At 36.3% G+C, this 21,300-nt stretch overlaps 2 protein-coding genes across 2 annotated transcripts; one reads left to right on the top strand and one right to left on the bottom strand.

The window, feature by feature from the left end:
* Positions 1-1,831: 1,831 nt before the first annotated feature.
* LOC146137778 (uncharacterized) lies at positions 1,832-12,736 on the bottom strand. The gene is made up of 3 exons (XM_083394440.1): positions 11,883-12,736; positions 2,198-2,232; positions 1,832-1,923 (listed from the first exon to the last, which is right to left on the bottom strand). Exons 1-3 carry the CDS (start codon positions 12,734-12,736, stop codon positions 1,832-1,834), a joined length of 981 nt encoding a protein of 326 aa, XP_083250566.1.
* Positions 12,737-15,709: 2,973 nt separating this feature from the next.
* Positions 15,710-18,746, top strand: LOC146137777 (uncharacterized). Its single transcript, XM_083394439.1, has 2 exons — positions 15,710-15,738; positions 16,343-18,746. The coding sequence occupies exons 1-2, from the start codon at positions 15,710-15,712 to the stop codon at positions 18,744-18,746; spliced, it is 2,433 nt and encodes an 810-aa protein (XP_083250565.1).
* Positions 18,747-21,300: the final 2,554 nt, after the last annotated feature.

The raw sequence follows: 21,300 nt of genomic DNA, 5'->3' as shown, positions 1-21,300 counted from the left end.
CAGATCAATCATCTTTTCAGAAGATAAATTAGATGAGCAATACCCGGTTATGGTACCAAAGGGGAATACTATTCGTTTCAAATGCATAAAGACACACTAGGCTTGACAACAATGTCTCTTTTGCAGAGAGTCAAATTTAAATAATTAATTTTATTATAGCCAGCTGTTATAATTGTATAACGCTAAATCACCTTGCAGTATGGGGCTAGACAAACACTATTCCTCCTGAACAGTTTGGCAAACTTCCTGTTTTAGCAACAACCATTTTCAATTAGCCAAAAATGGACAATATGTCAGTCGCTATAGAAAGGATCATAGTTTTGTTCAATGTGTTTGTAGGGCGGGAAAAGAGTTCACGGCACGATCCATATGTTAGTCAACATATTCATATTTCCAACGAACAATTTTCTAAACTCCTCTTCATTTATGCGACATTTTCTCATGGAAAAAGTCCACTATTTTTCTTTCTAGGAGCACAGGACATTGTTTCTATATTAGCCAATCGCCTGGACTCTCGTTTTATAGGGAGCATTGTGAGCGACGTTGCTCTGCCTGGTCTCTCTAAGACGACATGCCGTCGTCCGACCGGCGAATACGTATACAATCAACCGGCAACCGGCGGAAAAACTTTGCCAGTTATCATAAGATATTCAGGTATTTGTCAAATGTGAGGACACCCATAACCGTTTAAAATTCCTATATTTACGACTATTTTGCTTCATTAAAAATATAATAATATTGTTATTAGTATATCTTTTAACAAATTTGACTGCTAAAAATGTTGTACTAATATAACGCCTAAAAACTCATTTTTAGTATCTACTTCGTTAAACATATTTCGTTGAATTTATTTTTTAATTTCGCCTTAATTTTGTGATTGAAATACGAGATTCTTGATAAACACAAAAGTTGTTGTTTTATTTAAACTCTGATACAAGTTATTTTTACAATTTTAGTGGAATTCTTTTTTGAAAGTGCTATATTTCAAATAAAATTTTTGAAAAAAAACTATTTTCTACTGAAAAAAAAAAGATTTGGGTGACACAGATCTGCATTTTAACAGGAATATTAGCTTTGTTCCTTCTTTTGAAAATAAGTGTTTAAATATTTGTTTACCAAAGTACTTTATTATATTGGTAAAAAATGTTTATAAAACCTATGGTAATTTGATCAATTAAGCGAATTTTAGTTAATTATCATCAGTGTATAACCGTTAATACATGTTATACGTGTATTATTTGTATCTCGGTTTCAAACCTTTTTATTTTTATTTCAGTAGAAAGTTTCCTAAATAGCTTGACCAAATTAGTGCTTAATTTACAATATTGCTTTTTTCTTTCTGAAGTGTCGCAATATTTGGAACAAGTAATTTCTGCGATGCTGTGTTACAACTCACGAGGATATTTTTATGTTAATTCTAATGTCTTAAATAAGCCTTTTACTATATTTTTTTAAATTCATATTCTATATACTTTAACTTTGCAGTATTTTTGAAAAATATTTGGGGCTAAAATAAAGTAACATACAACAACACCGTTGATTTTAAATGCAGTTTATTTTTATTTTTTAAAGCCAAATTAAAACAATTCCATTGAGATCTTGTCATTTTTCGGTTCCATCTAAAATAAAAAAACAAAACAATTAAACGTGTATGGTTGACATTACTGGCATTTCTCCACTAACGTCGTACTGTTCTTCAGCATCATTATTAAGGAATTTATTTGATATATGTTTAACTGATTGTTTACAAAACTGAAAAATCACCAGACGTAAATACAATTTGTTATATAATAAAAAATAAGGTAACCAACTATAGGTGTTTACGTTGTATTTATTCCTGGACAACTTTTTCCATTTCGGGTTCATCCACAATGTCTTCCTCTACGAAGTCAACAGGTTCTTCCTCTACGAAGTCAGCTGTGTCTGTGTAAAATAAACAGGTTATCTTATTTACTTTATGTTGAAACAAAGCGTTAAAATGGGGTAAAATATTACCAAACCTTTACTCAATCTTTAAACTTTTAATAAATTTAGAAATAAAAACGGTTCATTAAAAAGATTTAGTAAACTATTGTTGAAACTAACTTAGTAGCTGATTTGATTCGTGTCCTTATTGTACAAAGAAAATTGATCCTAATATTTCATTCAAAATTACAAGGTAACAAAAAACTACAATATAAACAGTGTTTGGACAAACCTGAAATTTCTTGTTCTTGCTGCATTCCTTCATCACTGCAAATTCAAAGATACAAATTGTAAAACATAGTAAATGTAAACAATTTCTCATTCTGTAAACAAATTGACAAAACGTCCTTGCTTAGTTAGGTTATATGTCAGGACTATTCAATTTCGATAAACCGCAATTCGATTTACAAAACATTTTTGTTTGTTTTTATTCTAACTTTGAGCCACACCAACTTACTTGGGTTTCACATTAACAATTCTAAACAAACTCTTACAAAATATAATTGTTTTACTCACCCGAACACACGGATAATTCTGCGTCCGAATCGGTACCCGGTTCTGCACAATTTGCTAAATCTGCAAGCAGTACGGGCGACTCTGCCCACGTTATAACGGCGGCGACGGCGGCGACGACGACGACGACTCCAGGCGTCGACATCAGCCAACAAAAGAACAGCAAAAAGAAGAGCGAAAACAGTTAGCTTATTCATGGTTCCTGAATAATCTAAAACAATTCAAATTTAGCAAGATTGCTTGTGCTAAGCAATTTGAATAATTATAGCACTTTGAGCGCTGTTCACTCAAACGTTGGCTTGAAATGAATGCGCTGATTATCTGATGCTGACGGGCTACTTATATAGCGTTAAACAGGAAAATATTTGTTTTTCCTTGTGTATCTCAGTAGCCAGCTGTTCATAGCAACATCCGATAGGGCTTGCTGGGAGAAAAAAGAGTTTTGTATGAGTTAGTAAAAGGGATTATAGGTCTTTATTTTCCCGCTGGGTCGATCGAGAAAGTGTAAGTCAGTTCGCCCAGCAAAAGTAAGTGAAATGAAAACAAATCACTTCAGCCGCATTATCATACTTCGTTGTGCACAAGTTATGAATTCAAAAGCATATTTCGCAAAAATGATTTATGTGAACAGTATGCTTGACAAAAATCACAATTAATAGATTCATTGAACATGGGATTTGTTCAATCCTAATTTTCCAGAACAAATAAGTTAATTATTATTTTGTTTTCGTTATTGTTTTTAATTTCCCACGACAATTTATATTTGTTGCCTTGTAGGTCTCATTTTAAAACTGAGTAGGGCGATAAGATCTTTGTCTTCTAATTTATAATAAAATTCCCGCCTCGAAATAGATCATTATTTTAATGGTGGCTGCAAAGAATAGACTGTCGTTCACGCTGCAGCATGATATGGGACGCATAAGAGTAAGGAAACACTTTGTTGTGAAACATAGCTTGTATTTTCCTGTTATGGGAATTAAACATATCGTCACCCCTAACTCATAGGACGTAAGCTGCTGGCACTACAGGACTTTAGCAAGATTTTAGATTGGTGTTTAGCTTGGCAAAACAAGCAGCATATGGCAAGTGACACTGCACTATTTGGGCTATTAAAAATCCATTTAGAAAGCGTAAATTCGTACGATCTCGAAAAACACTGGGTACCAACCATGACCCCAAAGAATGTTGTAATAAAAAATGTACTTCGAAACACGATAAATATAATCGGTTATCTAGTTTAATTTAATTTGAATAAGATCGAAAAACTCTTGATATTATAATTTCATCTTTTAAAGACACAAATAATTTCGTGTAGAAATAGATAGCATTCTCAGTAAAAAATTTCGGCGAAACTTAATTTTTTAAAAATCTAGCACTTCTATTTTGAAAATCCCTAAAAAGTAAAACTTAACCAGAGTTAAATATAGATATAAAAATGTATTAACGACCTCGTGCTAATTTTTGGTTTGGCGGGATAGATAGGCATTTATCCATTTGGTTGGCTCTTGGTAACTACATCTTAATTGTTAATTGTTGAGTGTGTTTTTGTGCATGGGTAATTGTGATAAAAACAATTATAATGTCGTGTTTTGTTTTAATACAAATGCCAGCATTGAAAAAAACATTCCATGATATAAAAAAGTAATATGAAACGTCAGGGTTACCCAGAAATAACTATCACAGGGTAAAGCAAACATTATACCAGAAGATAAATAAGTTGTTCAATACCTTGTTATGGTACCAAAAGACGGGAAATAATATTCGTTTGAAATGCACAAAGAAACTCGCGGCTTGATAACAATGTTTATTTTAGAGAAAGGTTAAATAAAAAATGTAATGAAATAATTACATATACCCAGAGGCTATATTTGTACAACCTTAAATCACTTTGCAATTTGGCGCCAGCTAAACCACACGGTTTCGCCTTAACAGTTTCGCAAACCTCCTGTTTTTGCAACAACCATATCTAATTAGCTAAAGTGCGACAATATGTTCATCGCTATAGAGCGGATAATCGTGTTGTGCTAATAGCTATCTTCCCGTGAGTCAAATTGCCACAATATGTTTATCGCTATAGCACGGGAAGGGAGTTCATACCTAATAGCCATAAAGTTCCCGTTACAGCGAAAACTCATCTTCCCGAGATTGACACAGGCACGTTTGAAATGTTAGTCAACATATTCGAATCCCAAGCGAACACTTTACCAACTCCTCTTTAAGAGTTCTATTTCGAGGGACCACCTCTTATTTATCCCATTCAGTCGACTGATATTTTGTCGTGTAGCATCGGTTGAAATATAGGATCTAAAAAATTGAAATATTGATTGTTTGTTACGGTATACTTAAACTCTCTCATGGTCTTACATGTTACTGTCAGCGCATCTGTATAACTAATAGCAAAATTTACGATAAACATTCGCCATATTTTACTGAAAACTGTAATAAATATTTTCTTGTCTTCAGTTTAATGTCTATAGTTTTCGATGGTTAAATCCCAATATGTTTGCTTAATTTAAGTTTTGACCACCATTTTTGGCTTATGTGCAAATTGAGTGGTGATTTAATGGGGAAATTTATTGTATATTCAAATTTGGCTGCCATTTTATGGCTGTTAGTCAACATTTACACACACCTATATATGTCATAATTGATATGTTAATGACTTCGATTTCGTTACGTCACGCTTATATAGATACACATCTGTTCAGCCCATTTTGCCATTTACGCGCTCCGGAGATGTAACAATGACACTCATTTAAAGCAAGAAACTTAAACGCTCATATCACTCTTCAAGACAAATCTGTTCACTATATAGACTTCCTTTGTTTATAAATCAAACCGAGTTTTGATTGGAATAGTGTCTCCAGACTGTTTTTCCACATATTTAAGTCCGGGAAAGTGCTGGTGAATTATCATAATACTCGTGTTTAGATAATACCTTGAAATTTTGTGGATGTAAATAAATATAAATTATGTGATAAGGATTCAAAATTGAAAATCGAAGTCAATGAAACATGTTTGTGCAAAAATACATAAATATTATTTGCTGGAAAACGATGCTTGCGGAAAGCATTTTTGTATTAAAACAAAGCCTTTGATTGAAATATAATAACCCAAATCATAATATTTTTTAATACATAACTTTAAAATTGTGCTAAGAATGTAGCATATTACCGTAAAAATAGAAGGAATATTAGTTCGTTTCTGCATTAGAAAGAACAAAAACTGCTGTTCGTTCAGTTTAAACCATTTGCAAAAATAAATGATATCGATGTAAAATATGTTTATTTTATTTAGCATGTCAATGTAAAATGAATATACTGTTGCTGCCAGGCATTGTATTAATTATAAAGAGGGTTCTTCCGACAATTATTTATTCTGTACCGACGTTTCGATAACCTATCCAGGTAATCTTCATCAGGGCATATAAACTTGTAATCTTGCAGAGGTATGAAAAACGACGAAAAAACAATGTGGCAAAACGAGGCGAAACAAGAAAAAGAAAACAAGGCGCGAATAACGTGAAAACGTGGAAACCGGCTGCAGCCTTCTAATGGCCGCTACTGCACAAAAAGTGATAGGAAGGTGCAAGAAATGTATCTTGCTTAACGTTCATGGTGTTAGAATGAGTGTGAATCGCCCAGGATTCTAAGAAGACACGGCGGTGGTAATCCCCTTCTCTAGTTACAATTTTTCGCCTCGTTTTGACACATTGTTTTTTCGTCGTTTTTCTTCACTATATATATACCTCTGCAAGGTTACAAGTTTATATGCCCTGATGAAGATTACCTGGATAGGTTATCGAAACGTCGGTACAGAATAAATAATTGTCGGAAGAACCCTCTTTATAATCAATGTAAAATGTCTTGATGTATTTATAGCATGATCGTCAGGCTGAATAAGTTTTCGTTGGCAGTTCACTAGACGTCAAACTCAAAAGGGGAAAGATAATAGACAACATTTCTTAGTTAAACTTATACGGAGAATTTTACAACTTGTATTGTTTAAAGTTACTTGCCAAGAAAACATCGCTTGCACGGTTTCTCCGTGTTACCAACGTCTTATTGCGACTAAATGTTTATTGCTATAGAATGAGAAGAGAGTTATCGAACCCAACATGTCTTCCAATCGCAGAAAACAAAATTCGCCGAGATTGGCGAAGAAACGGTCGAGATGGTAGTCATCGCATTTATGGTATAGTCATCGCATTAACATCCCGAGGAAATCGCTGCAAGAAACTTTTTTCTAAAGCGTCCTGTTTAACCATCATTCACATGCTAGAGATTTAGCGTATGTTTTATATTATCAAAAATAATTTCTAGGTTAAACGCGTAAAGTTATTTCGCAACTTGAACTGTTTTACTTAGGACTAATTTTACATTTACTGTAAGTAACGGCAATCAACATAAATATTTACAGCAGTAATAAAAACACTTTGAAAACAAAACGCAAAATATTTTTAACGGATAAACTCAATGTTCTTACTTTCAGTTCAAAAAACAATTATGCTTATTGGTAGCTCGAATTGTTAACCACTCTTGTCCCCTAAATCGCATTTTCAAAAATCTACTAGATGAAAAACTGCCCAAAACCCCGGTTGTTTTTTATTAACAACGCGCCAAATAATTTGCTGTGCACAGCCGAACGTTGGCACAACACACCCGTTCGTCTTGTGCAGTCACAAGGCAATAAAATTATATTTCATTTGTTTAGGTGCAGGCTGGTTTGTTTTCATGCCATGGAAAAAAAATTCAACCCCAAGAGGCACAACGCGACGCTGGAAACGTAAGCTTAGACAAAATAATCTTTGTGTTGTAGCGTTTGTTAACCTTAACACGTCTTAATCGTAATAAACCGTAGATATTTAAATAGCAATTATTTCATATAGCACAAAAGACTCAATGCTAGCAAAACAAAAATTATGCGAACACGACAATACATTGGCAAAAATGGTCACTGATTAAAACAACTTACCTAATAAAAAGCTACTAATTGCTGTTCTTCCAGCGATGTTATGGAGAATAGGTTGATCCTCCTTACTTGAATTATTAGCTTTAAAACAAGATTGTTAGTTGTGTTTTAAAAAGGTTGCGGAGCAGTAAACCTAATGAAATAGATGTTTATTTATACCAGTGCTCCGCAACCTTTTTCACTTGCAGTACGGTACACTAAAAGAGATAAAAATTCGGCGGCACACCTACGAAGTACACACCCGTTTCGATTTGTTTTAAACGCTCGTAGTTCTCTAGTTAGAATAATTCAGGGCTTTCTAGCGTATGTTTCAAAACATGTGACAAAAATGGTATGCTACAAGCAAATTTTGTAACAACTCGATATATTATTTATCTAATTCCTTGCCGTGTAAAAGTGAATGTTAAGTTATAGTTTTAGTACATTGTACGGAGAACATAATTTTCGTTTTTTAGTGTTCGGCAGCCTGAAAAAAAAAGATCCAATGTTCTACAATATTAAGTTGTTTGGCAATATGTTTCGGGGTCTTCACAAAGATGCTTAGTTCATAACAGCAATATCCCATGCGTCAAGATGCGGCAATATGTTTGTAGCTATACAGAAAGGAAGAGAGATCATACTCCACAACAAAGTCTTCCTGACGCAAGAGCTAAAAATAACTATGCGATTTAGGAAGAAGTGCTATCGTGATGTTAGTAATTGCATTCGCATCACGAGCATGTGTGCCAATACACTCTGTGGAAAACATCCTGTTCCACTCGAGAGGATCGCTCGCCTGCTGTATCCTGCAAATACAGATAGTTGTAGCCTACTCACCGTATTATTTAAAACAAATTTTAATCCCTCTATATTGGTAGCAGTGGGAAATATTTTACTTCGATGAGTCGGTAATATGTATTCTCTTGCTTATCAAGGATATTTTTACTTTACTTGCATTACGTCCAATAGAAGTCATTAAACGAAAATTGTTTTTATTGTTCCATGCACTCGATTGTAAGTTCAATTTCACTTGATTGTATAAATTAAAACAAAACTGCAACTTGTGAAAATACTTTGTAGCAATAGGCGACATAATTTAGGAATTAAAACAGGTGGACAAACCAATAACAATATTTCATGCAGCGGAATGCCATGTTGGAGCCGAATGTGCAATTGCGTTGAAATTACCGTCAGTAAACCACATAACTTTGCGTTTCATGCTAAAAAATCAAATGTAAGGACTCTATAATCTAGGGAGAGCATTTAGGAGTCCATAAGAACAAAATGAGACCAACATTTAAGTCGGAATAAAACACAATTTGTAATAAGACCAAAATAGGACTAATACCTACAATAGTCATAATAACGCCTAAATCGTCATAAGTTCTAAACAGTCGGAATATGACCTAAATGATCAGATTAACCGATACAATATTCTACCTAACCCTAAAACCAAACCTAGGTACATCGCAAACCATGTTAATAATTTTAACCCTAACCCAATTTGTAAACCCCACCATTAATCCTCATTAACTCATAAAGGGACAAAAATCCTGTGCCAAAACGGCGGCGTCCTAACGGCGCCTGTCAAACTAAGGCAGTGGTTCTCAAACTTTTTTAAAAGAAATTCGCAACGGTCCCCTAGCAATTTATAGATTGCTCACTGTACCCTAAATATATATATACACAAAATAAAACGTTGTTTTTAATGGTATCAAATGGTGCGGGTGCACTTCCAGTCTTAGATAGGCTGGTTAATACCGTATTTAGTATTGTAACGCTAACGAAATTACTTTATTTGAGTGAAGCAATCACGATAAGTTTTTAAAACCGTGACGGACGGTCAAAGGTGGCAGCGAAGCAAGCTGTAAAAACGTAATTCTCTTTATCACAAAGCAATACTTTGAAGTCACAATGCACAATTCAACCCAAAGCATGTAATCACGTAAATTACCAAGTAATCATAGGTTGTGATGACGAGCGCAAACACGTCGGAATTACGTTAGCGTGATGTCACTTTGCGCGTATAGGTCGAGCCTGAGTTTGACTTTCTTTCTTTCGCTCAACGAATAGCGGCATAGTTATTATTTTTGTGTTTGCTATGCTTGGTAAAGTAAGTTGCCTGAAAATTTTATTGCACAAAAAATTTTCTTCTTCGGGAGCGTCGTATTGGTTTTCTGTTGGGTGCTTCGCGGTCCCAGAAAATTGTCTCGCGGGCCCCGGACTTATTTTAACAAATTTAGATCTTATTCGAACGATTTAGATTTTACACTTTCGGGCATATTATTGTGTTTTAGGCTGTACCAAAAATCAGGCTATCGTTGAAGCTGCACTACGCGATGCATAAGTGTAATTGTTTCGTGATTCGACAGTATTATTTAAAATTCCTTATCTTTATGATAAAAAAAATCTTTATTATTTATCAAAGAAGGCAAACATTTATTGTAAATATTTCGTACAACAATAACACTGCGGCCTATTATATTTTGAAGACCTAAATAACCACGATTTTGGTAACCGTATGTTTGTTGTTGTTTAATCTGTTAATGATAAGCTATTTAGATTACTGGTTTCGTCATTAAAAACGCTTTAGAATAATTTTTTTAAGTTTGATTAGGATGTGAATGGAATAACGAATACCATGACAGAGTCTTCGCCAATCTCGTCAGAGCTTTTTAATCGGCAAAAAGGAAACACTTTGTTGTGGAGTATATCTTGTATTTTCCTGTTATGAGTATTAAACACATCGTCACCCCTAACATATATAGGAAGTGTTTAGCCGGGCAAACCCGCAGCATATTGCAATTGACTTATAATGCTATACAGCAGTGCTTAAACTTTTTTTTATTTTTGTTCACCCCTAGCATCTATCTCCAGATTTCATTCACCCTTGTCTCATGATATGATAAAACTATCTCGTCTATATATAACTGCACAAAATGACTTAGATTGTTTCGATTTTTGTTAGGATCAAGTCAAGCTGAGTTTTACCATTGAAAGTCCACAATTTCTCGAGTACAGAAATATAAAGCTACAAAAGCACCAAACAAAGTCACCGAATTTTTGTACTTATACTAGGGCTACCATATTTTTAGCACCCAAAAAGAGGATATTTTTTTGCCTGCTAGTAAAACGAAAATAGAATTGATACGTTTAAAATACATCCATATCCACACCTTTATTAGCAGCGGCCCCCTTTGGTAATTTTCCCAAGCCTTGCGCAAACCCTACAAAAAGTAATTCGGCATTTTTAATGAAATATCACTGAGACAATTTGAAAATAGTGAAATCTGTGGTAGTTAAATACTGAATCGAGTTGTTGTTACACAGTTTGCTTGTAGCATACAATTCTTGCCACATGTTCTGAAACATACGCTAGGAAGCCCTGAATTATTCTAACTAGAGAGCTACGAGCGTCTAAAACAAATCGAAACGGGTGTATACTTCGTAGGTGTGCCGCCGAATTTTTAGTGTGCTGCAAGTAAAAAAGGTTGCGGAGCACTGGTTTAAATAAATATCTATCTTATTGGGATTACTGCTCCGCAATCTTTTTTAAAACAGAACTAACAATCTTGTTTTAAAGCTAATAATTCAAGTAAGGAAACATAAAAATAACTTCGAGCAAAACAATTAAACAAACTTTTTGCAATGATTGTAGAACCCATAAGAACAGAGTATATTTATAGGTTATTGCTTTTTGACAAGCCATACTGATTATTATGTGTAAACCACATTGGGTTTGAACTTATTGGAGAACATATAGACTAAATAAATATTAAGATAATAAAAGGGTATAAAAGTAGCTAAATTATTATTAATTTAAAAGATTAGATTAATATGTCCGATCTGTCGTATACATTTAAAATATTAACGTTATAACATCGTGGTGTCTATTTAAAAAAAGCAGGCATTTAGTTTGCAGAATTGTTTGTTCGGTATGCAAATGCGAATCACTTACCAGAAGCAGGAACAAGCTATATATTACGAAAAAAGGCAACGAAAGGGCAATGTTATAATCAATGTATTTTCTACGCATTTCTTTCAAAAATATTCATACATGGGAACACTAAACACGGATCTGTTGATTATCTTCAGTAGAAAGAGAGTGGCCCAAATAATAGATAAAAGATTCATTCTTTTATTAGCAAACGTTTCGGCAATTTCTTTTGCCATCATCAGTGCAGTAAGTGAGGCTAAGATAAAAACGAGTCACTATATATACGCTCGGACGTTTTAGAACGTTATATAAACAGAAAAGGAAGTCGCAAAGTAACGGAGATAAGAACTGCAACGAAAAATTACATCAGTAAGGCGAAAGTAGGGCAAAGATAAGACAATGAGGTCAATGGGAAGCAACAGATACACGTAAGAGGGAATTAGTAATAAATTAAAAATGAAATATGAACACGACGATGGAATTGCGCGAATATACCATTTAAGTATTAAACAAATACAGGGGGACTGAGACCGTGTCAACATTGAGAGCGGGCTTGTGCTGCTGTATAAGCAGCGACTCCAACAGAAGGAGGCGGTAGCGGTCTCGTGCCGAGCCCAAAATCTCTGGGGAAGTGAAGTCCACTCGGAGGTTAGGATTGCTCTGCAAATGTTTGCAAACTTCGGAGGACGCCGAACGCTGGTGTTCATGCATACGGGTTCGAAGGTTACGTCGTGTCTGGCCGATATAAGAATGGCCGCATGAACAATTCAGGCGATATACGACACTGCATTGATTTAACGGCTTTTGTCGGTCTTTTATGCTGCAGAACTGTCCTGACAACTTTTGCGGTAGGTCGATTACCCGGAGACGTACTTTTCCCTCCGTGGTCCGGAGAACGAACCGCGACAATTCCTTCTTGATGCGGTGGTTGATATTGCCTAGATAAACAAGTTTTATGGCAATATGTCGCAAAGCATTCTCCATAGGTTCTTTCACCGTCGTGTCACAGTGTAAACGATGGAGGAAGGACTTGATGTTGGCATCAATTAAATTGATGGGGTAGCCATTCTTCAGTAGGATATTAGTGATATTCCGGAACTCGTTGTGCATCTTGGCATACGAGCTGGCAATCTTGTACGCTCGTGATATAAGTGTACGCACAAGTTGCACTTTTTGGTGGCGTGGTACGAAGCTGGACCACTTGGTGTAAAGTCCGCTAAACGTCGGTTTCCTGTAGGTTGTTGTACTCAGTCTGTCACCAGAATGTTCCACTAGGACGTCAAGGAAGGTAATGTGTTGATTCTCCTCTATCTCCTTAGTAAATTGGATATTGTGGTGAATGTTGTTAATGGCTCGATGGAAAGTCTCCATAGAATTCTAAATCGTCATAAGTTCTAAACAGTCGGAATATGACCTAAATGATCAGATTAACCGATACAATATTCTACCTAACCCTAAAACCAAACCTAGGTACATCGCAAACCCTGTTAATAATTTTAACCCTAACCCAATTTGTAAACCCCACCATTAATCCTCATTAACTCATAAAGGGACAAAAATCCTGTGCCAAAACGGCGGCGTCCTAACGGCGCCTGTCAAACTAAGGCAGTGGTTCTCAAACTTTTTTAAAAGAAATTCGCAACGGTCCCCTAGCAATTTATAGATTGCTCACTGTACCCTAAATATATATATACACAAAATAAAACGTTGTTTTTAATGGTATCAAATGGTGCGGGTGCACTTCCAGTCTTAGATAGGCTGGTTAATACCGTATTTAGTATTGTAACGCTAACGAAATTACTTTATTTGAGTGAAGCAATCACGATAAGTTTTTAAAACCGTGACGGACGGTCAAAGGTGGCAGCGAAGCAAGCTGTAAAAACGTAATTCTCTTTATCACAAAGCAATACTTTGAAGTCACAATGCACAATTCAACCCAAAGCATGTAATCACGTAAATTACCAAGTAATCATAGGTTGTGATGACGAGCGCAAACACGTTGGAATTACGTTAGCGTGATGTCACTTTGCGCGTATAGGTCGAGCCTGAGTTTGACTTTCTTTCTTTCGCTCAACGAATAGCGGCATAGTTATTATTTTTGTGTTTGCTATGCTTGGTAAAGTAAGTTGCCTGAAAATTTTATTGCACAAAAAATTTTCTTCTTCGGGAGCGTCGTATTGGTTTTCTGTTGGGTGCTTCGCGGTCCCAGAAAATTGTCTCGCGGGCCCCGGACTTATTTTAACAAATTTAGATCTTATTCGAACGATTTAGATTTTACACTTTCGGGCATATTATTGTGTTTTAGGCTGTACCAAAAATCAGGCTATCGTTGAAGCTGCACTACGCGATGCATAAGTGTAATTGTTTGGTGATTCGACAGTATTATTTAAAATTCCTTATCTTTATGATAAAAAAAATCTTTATTATTTATCAAAGAAGGCAAACATTTATTGTAAATATTTCGTACAACAATAACACTGCGGCCTATTATATTTTGAAGACCTAAATAACCACGATTTTGGTAACCGTATGTTTGTTGTTGTTTAATCTGTTAATGATAAGCTATTTAGATTACTGGTTTCGTCATTAAAAACGCTTTAGAATAATTTTTTTAAGTTTGATTAGGATGTGAATGGAATAACGAATACCATGACAGAGTCTTCGCCAATCTCGTCAGAGCTTTTTAATCGGCAAAAAGGAAACACTTTGTTGTGGAGTATATCTTGTATTTTCCTGTTATGAGTATTAAACACATCGTCACCCCTAACATATATAGGAAGTGTTTAGCCGGGCAAACCCGCAGCATATTGCAATTGACTTATAATGCTATACAGCAGTGCTTAAACTTTTTTTTATTTTTGTTCACCCCTAGCATCTATCTCCAGATTTCATTCACCCTTGTCTCATGATATGATAAAACTATCTCGTCTATATATAACTGCACAAAATGACTTAGATTGTTTCGATTTTTGTTAGGATCAAGTCAAGCTGAGTTTTACCATTGAAAGTCCACAATTTCTCGAGTACAGAAATATAAAGCTACAAAAGCACCAAACAAAGTCACCGAATTTTTGTACTTATACTAGGGCTACCATATTTTTAGCACCCAAAAAGAGGATATTTTTTTGCCTGCTAGTAAAACGAAAATAGAATTGATACGTTTAAAATACATCCATATCCACACCTTTATTAGCAGCGGCCCCCTTTGGTAATTTTCCCAAGCCTTGCGCAAACCCTACAAAAAGTAATTCGGCATTTTTAATGAAATATCACTGAGACAATTTGAAAATAGTGAAATCTGTGGTAGTTAAATACTGAATCGAGTTGTTGTTACACAGTTTGCTTGTAGCATACAATTCTTGCCACATGTTCTGAAACATACGCTAGGAAGCCCTGAATTATTCTAACTAGAGAGCTACGAGCGTCTAAAACAAATCGAAACGGGTGTATACTTCGTAGGTGTGCCGCCGAATTTTTAGTGTGCTGCAAGTAAAAAAGGTTGCGGAGCACTGGTTTAAATAAATATCTATCTTATTGGGATTACTGCTCCGCAATCTTTTTTAAAACAGAACTAACAATCTTGTTTTAAAGCTAATAATTCAAGTAAGGAAACATAAAAATAACTTCGAGCAAAACAATTAAACAAACTTTTTGCAATGATTGTAGAACCCATAAGAACAGAGTATATTTATAGGTTATTGCTTTTTGACAAGCCATACTGATTATTATGTGTAAACCACATTGGGTTTGAACTTATTGGAGAACATATAGACTAAATAAATATTAAGATAATAAAAGGGTATAAAAGTAGCTAAATTATTATTAATTTAAAAGATTAGATTAATATGACCGATCTGTCGTATACATTTAAAATATTAACGTTATAACATCGTGGTGTCTATTTAAAAAAAGCAGGCATTTAGTTTGCAGAATTGTTTGTTCGGTATGCAAATGCGAATCACTTACCAGAAGCAGGAACAAGCTATATATTACGAAAAAAGGCAACGAAAGGGCAATGTTATAATCAATGTATTTTCTACGCATTTCTTTCAAAAATATTCATACATGGGAACACTAAACACGGATCTGTTGATTATCTTCAGTAGAAAGAGAGTGGCCCAAATAATAGATAAAAGATTCATTCTTTTATTAGCAAACGTTTCGGCAATTTCTTTTGCCATCATCAGTGCAGTAAGTGAGGCTAAGATAAAAACGAGTCACTATATATACGCTCGGACGTTTTAGAACGTTATATAAACAGAAAAGGAAGTCGCAAAGTAACGGAGATAAGAACTGCAACGAAAAATTACATCAGTAAGGCGAAAGTAGGGCAAAGATAAGACAATGAGGTCAATGGGAAGCAACAGATACACGTAAGAGGGAATTAGTAATAAATTAAAAATGAAATATGAACACGACGATGGAATTGCGCGAATATACCATTTAAGTATTAAACAAATACAGGGGGACTGAGACCGTGTCAACATTGAGAGCGGGCTTGTGCTGCTGTATAAGCAGCGACTCCAACAGAAGGAGGCGGTAGCGGTCTCGTGCCGAGCCCAAAATCTCTGGGGAAGTGAAGTCCACTCGGAGGTTAGGATTGCTCTGCAAATGTTTGCAAACTTCGGAGGACGCCGAACGCTGGTGTTCATGCATACGGGTTCGAAGGTTACGTCGTGTCTGGCCGATATAAGAATGGCCGCATGAACAATTCAGGCGATATACGACACTGCATTGATTTAACGGCTTTTGTCGGTCTTTTATGCTGCAGAACTGTCCTGACAACTTTTGCGGTAGGTCGATTACCCGGAGACGTACTTTTCCCTCCGTGGTCCGGAGAACGAACCGCGACAATTCCTTCTTGATGCGGTGGTTGATATTGATTGCCGAAACGTTTGCTAATAAAAGAATGAATCTTTTATCTATTATTTGGGCCACTCTCTTTCTACTGAAGATAATCAACAGATCCGTGTTTAGTGTTCCTAAGTATGTTGGCAACCATTACGGCTCCGTTACTAAAAAGAGGCTCAGAAAGATCGAGATCCTGCAACGCAGAACGATACGTCAGGAAGCTTCAGTCCACTTTCTTCAGAAGTGCCTTCTGTACAATGTTACACCCAGCTTCCTACGTTTCAAACTTTATAAAGGCAGCCTCCAATACACCAAAGCCGTTTCGGAGTTTCGCAAGAAACTCTTAAACAGTGAGCTGTCTTGTCGCAAGAAAGAACTACATTCGTCTACCAACACCCTTCAAAAGAATCAACAACTGCTGTTCAACGAAGTGGGTATGGTAACAGGATATTATATTCGGAAATTTTTACACAAAGTCAAGTTGGAAGCTCGGCAGACTGCTTATGATACAATCAACAACAAGCTACAACGTCTTGGCGTACATACCTGGAATGATGACCTCTTTGTTGTGCACAACTTATCGGATACCAACTTAACACCATCCGACCTAACACTGCTGAACAAGGGACTAGACTTCTCGTACTTTCCTTCCAGGATTAACATTACCAACATTCAGGTTGAGTTTGAATATATATACCACGAATTACGCCTAACCCTTTCACACCTTCATTGTATCCAGTTCAAACAAAAGTTAATGAACCTTTACAGTTGCTTTCTGACGACCTTCTTCAATCAACGCAGGAACCACAATTCCGCAATGACGCCAGATGAGGTCGCCTCCGCCCGCAAGCTTGGAACCAATAAGAACATTATTATTACCAAACCTGACAAAGGCAACGGAGTGGTTATTTTGAATCGTTCCTCTTACCTCAATAAGATGGATACCTTACTTAACGACGAGACCAAGTTTCAACTCACCTCCTGCGATGACAACATCAAGAACTTAGAGAGATTACAAGGTTGCCTCCGATATTTAAAAAACAAGAAGGCTCTTTCACCCGAGGATTATACGCTAATGCACCCAACCTCCGCCAGAACACCAACGCTATTCGGCCTTCCAAAAATACACAAAGCAGGCGTTCCTCTCCGTCCAATCCTTGACTCGTCAGGAAGTTTCAATTACGACTGTGCTAAATGGCTCTCCAACTCGTTATCTTCGCTGCGCAGTCATGATAACTCTGTCAAGGACACATTCGAATTCCTCACCAGGATCAAACATGACTCCTATGCCAATACATTCATGGCAACATTCGACGCTCGCAGCCTGTTTACGAACGTGCCAGTCAGTTTTACGATTGATCTAATCCTATCGCAGATCTTTCGAGATGGGAATGACTCTTTTCATGGGCTAGATCGCCGTGGGCTAAAGAAATTGCTTCATTGGACCGCTGAGACCACAACATTTCAGTTCGATGACCGAATATACAAGCAGGTAGACGGAGTTGCGATGGGCTCGCCACTAGCACCCTTGATGGCCGACGTCATTATGAACTACGTCTTAGATAAGGCTTTAAAGGCCATTCCAGAGAAACACCGTCCATTGACCCTCTGTCGCTATGTAGACGATCTCTTTATGGTGTTTCCGAGTCGTAATTCTATGGAGACTTTCCATCGAGCCATTAACAACATTCACCACAATATCCAATTTACTAAGGAGATAGAGGAGAATCAACACATTACCTTCCTTGACGTCCTAGTGGAACATTCTGGTGACAGACTGAGTACAACAACCTACAGGAAACCGACGTTTAGCGGACTTTACACCAAGTGGTCCAGCTTCGTACCACGCCACCAAAAAGTGCAACTTGTGCGTACACTTATATCACGAGCGTACAAGATTGCCAGCTCGTATGCCAAGATGCACAACGAGTTCCGGAATATCACTAATATCCTACTGAAGAATGGCTACCCCATCAATTTAATTGATGCCAACATCAAGTCCTTCCTCCATCGTTTACACTGTGACACGACGGTGAAAGAACCTATGGAGAATGCTTTGCGACATATTGCCATAAAACTTGTTTATCTAGGCAATATCAACCACCGCATCAAGAAGGAATTGTCGCGGTTCGTTCTCCGGACCACGGAGGGAAAAGTACGTCTCCGGGTAATCGACCTACCGCAAAAGTTGTCAGGACAGTTCTGCAGCATAAAAGACCGACAAAAGCCGTTAAATCAATGCAGTGTCGTATATCGCCTGAATTGTTCATGCGGCCATTCTTATATCGGCCAGACACGACGTAACCTTCGAACCCGTATGCATGAACACCAGCGTTCGGCGTCCTCCGAAGTTTGCAAACATTTGCAGAGCAATCCTAACCACCGAGTGGACTTCACTTCCCCAGAGATTTTGGGCTCGGCACGAGACCGCTACCGCCTCCTTCTGTTGGAGTCGCTGCTTATACAGCAGCACAAGCCCGCTCTCAATGTTGACACGGTCTCAGTCCCCCTGTATTTGTTTAATACTTAAATGGTATATTCGCGCAATTCCATCGTCGTGTTCATATTTCATTTTTAATTTATTACTAATTCCCTCTTACGTGTATCTGTTGCTTCCCATTGACCTCATTGTCTTATCTTTGCCCTACTTTCGCCTTACTGATGTAATTTTTCGTTGCAGTTCTTATCTCCGTTACTTTGCGACTTCCTTTTCTGTTTATATAACGTTCTAAAACGTCCGAGCGTATATATAGTGACTCGTTTTTATCTTAGCCTCACTTACTGCACTGATGATGGCAAAAGAAATTGCCGAAACGTTTGCTAATAAAAGAATGAATCTTTTATCTATTATTTGGGCCACTCTCTTTCTACTGAAGATATTCATACATGTATATGACAATAACTTTTGACCTTAAATTTTACGCACAATATGTAATGTTCTCTTATATTGTGGGATATTTATCAAAAGTTATGTTGATCTTAATACAATTGCCTGTTTCAGTAAATGCAAAATCGGTTAAATACTGAGATAAATTCCTTGATAATATTATGTCATTTGTTTCAAAAACGTTTCGAGTGTCATGCTTAAATTTTTCTTCGCTTATATAACAGGTTATAAAAAACAAAAAATTATGGTAAATTGTTTAAATATAACTTGCAAGTTTTAGTTGGTGCACTGGTAGTTTTTATCTAAGCGCTACAAAATTAATAAAAACCTAAGAGTGAGTCAAGATGTCGAAACTTTTAAACTGTGTGTCCTGATACAACTGTGTGCCTCGAGAGATTCTCAAGGGTATACACAGAGTTGCAATGTTAAAATATAACATCTTTGCATTAATAGGCATGCAGCCAATCACCATAGAGTTAAATCCATACTCTCAATTATATACCTGAAAATATTATTGTATTTAAAAAAAAGTAACAAGTCGCTTTGCAATAAATTATGGGAGTTTTTCCCATAAATACTTAGTTCACAACAGCAATATCCCATGCGTCAAGATTCGGCGATATGTTTGTAGCTATACAGAAAGGAAGAGAGATCACAGTCCACAACAAAGTCTTCCTGTCGCAAGAGCTAAAAATAACTATGCGATTTAGGAAGAAGTGGTATCGTGATGTAAGTCATTGCATTCGCATCACGAGCATGCGTGCCAATATACTCTGTTGTGGAAAACATCCTGTTCCACTCGAGAGGATCGCTCGCCTGCTGTATCCTGCAAATACAGATCGTCGTAGCCTACTCATCGCATTATTTAAAACAAATTTTAACCCCTCAATATTGGCAGCAGTTGGAAATATTTTACTTCGATGAGTGGGTAATATATTTTCTCTTGCTTGTCAAGGATGTTTCTAATTTACTTGCATTACGTCCAATAGAATTCAGTAAACGAAAATTATTTTTATTTTCGTTGTCGATTTTTCAATATAGGACGAAACCTTAACCTCAAATGTTTTAACTGTTCCAAGCACTCGATTGTAAGTCCAGTTTCACACCATTGTAAATTGAAACAAAACTGCAACTTGTGGAAATACTTTGTAGCAATAGGCGACATAATTTAGGAATAAAAACACGTGGTCAAAACAATAACAATATTTCATGCAGCTGTATTCCATGTTGGAACCGAATGTAAAATTGCGTTGAAATTACCGTCAGTAAACAACATACCTTTGCGTTTTATGCTAAAAATCAAGTGAATGGAATCTATAATCTAGGGAGAGCATTTAGGAGTCCATAAAAACAAAATAAGACCAACATTTAAATCGGTATAAAACACAATTTATAATAATACCTGTGACGCCCAAAATTTAGGACTGTCACGCATAGGCTTACAAGTTAGCAAACCTAGGCTTTTGCCTTTGTCGTAGGGCACGATGAGTCAGAAATTCACAACTGTCCTCTAAACTGCACAAACTGTGGTTTTCAGTGTTATATTATGGCGATGAAGGTGAAAGAACGGTGCACGAATTCGGCAACGGATAAACAAATACAGTTCGTATCCAAAGAGGGTTCATTCTAAATCATGACATTGAAAGGCGTTTACATCATACAGAACATGTTGAGATTGTACAGTAGAAGACACATTGAGATTTCTGAAGTTCACAGTACCTAGGTGTTTAGCATTACGGTGTTGGCTTAATCGTCTAAACATTTAAAGAATAACAACAAACAAAATGTTACCAAAACACTTTACATAACTAGTCATTAACTAAATTGCAATTTTCTTACATTAACGAGCATATAAACAACTAAACTTAGCCGATTCCAACAGATAACTGCCATACGAAGACTGCAACAGAAAGTGAACAAAGACTGCACTAAAAAGGGGTGCGAAAACAAAGCCGAAATACACCAAGGAATCATACCGTAACGCATGGTTGCACTTGACAGAGAAGCACAGAAAACTTATATAAATATTGTTATTTTGTCCGTAACAATACCAAAAGACTAATACCTAATAGTCGTAACAACGCCTAAATCGTCATAAGTCCTTTTTAAGTTTGGTTCGAATGTGAATACAATGACGAATACCATGAGTCTTCTCCAATCTCGGCAGTGCTTTTTAATCGGCAAAAAGGAGACACTT

The sequence above is a fragment of the Ascidiella aspersa genome, chromosome 7, assembly GCF_963924565.1.
Source record: "Ascidiella aspersa chromosome 7, kaAscAspe10.2, whole genome shotgun sequence".
Lineage (NCBI taxonomy): Eukaryota > Metazoa > Chordata > Ascidiacea > Phlebobranchia > Ascidiidae > Ascidiella > Ascidiella aspersa.
The sequence above is the reverse complement of the archived record's forward strand: the minus strand, read 5'-3'. Positions and strand labels throughout refer to the sequence as shown.

Excerpts from the sequence above, each read along its gene's own strand:
- LOC146137778 (XM_083394440.1), bottom strand. The coding sequence starts at position 12,736 with ATGGAGACTTTCCATCGAGCCATTAACAACATTCACCACAATATCCAA. Across the intron at positions 2,233-11,882 it reads GACACGGTCTCAGTCCCCCT|TGATGAAGGAATGCAGCAAG; the intron begins GTATTTGTTTAA and ends TTGAATTTGCAG. Across the intron at positions 1,924-2,197 it reads GCAAGAACAAGAAATTTCAG|ACACAGCTGACTTCGTAGAG; the intron begins GTTTGTCCAAAC and ends TATTTTACACAG.
- LOC146137777 (XM_083394439.1), top strand. The coding sequence starts at position 15,710 with ATGAGGTCAATGGGAAGCAACAGATACAC. Across the intron at positions 15,739-16,342 it reads ATGGGAAGCAACAGATACAC|TGTTCCTAAGTATGTTGGCA; the intron begins GTAAGAGGGAAT and ends ATCCGTGTTTAG.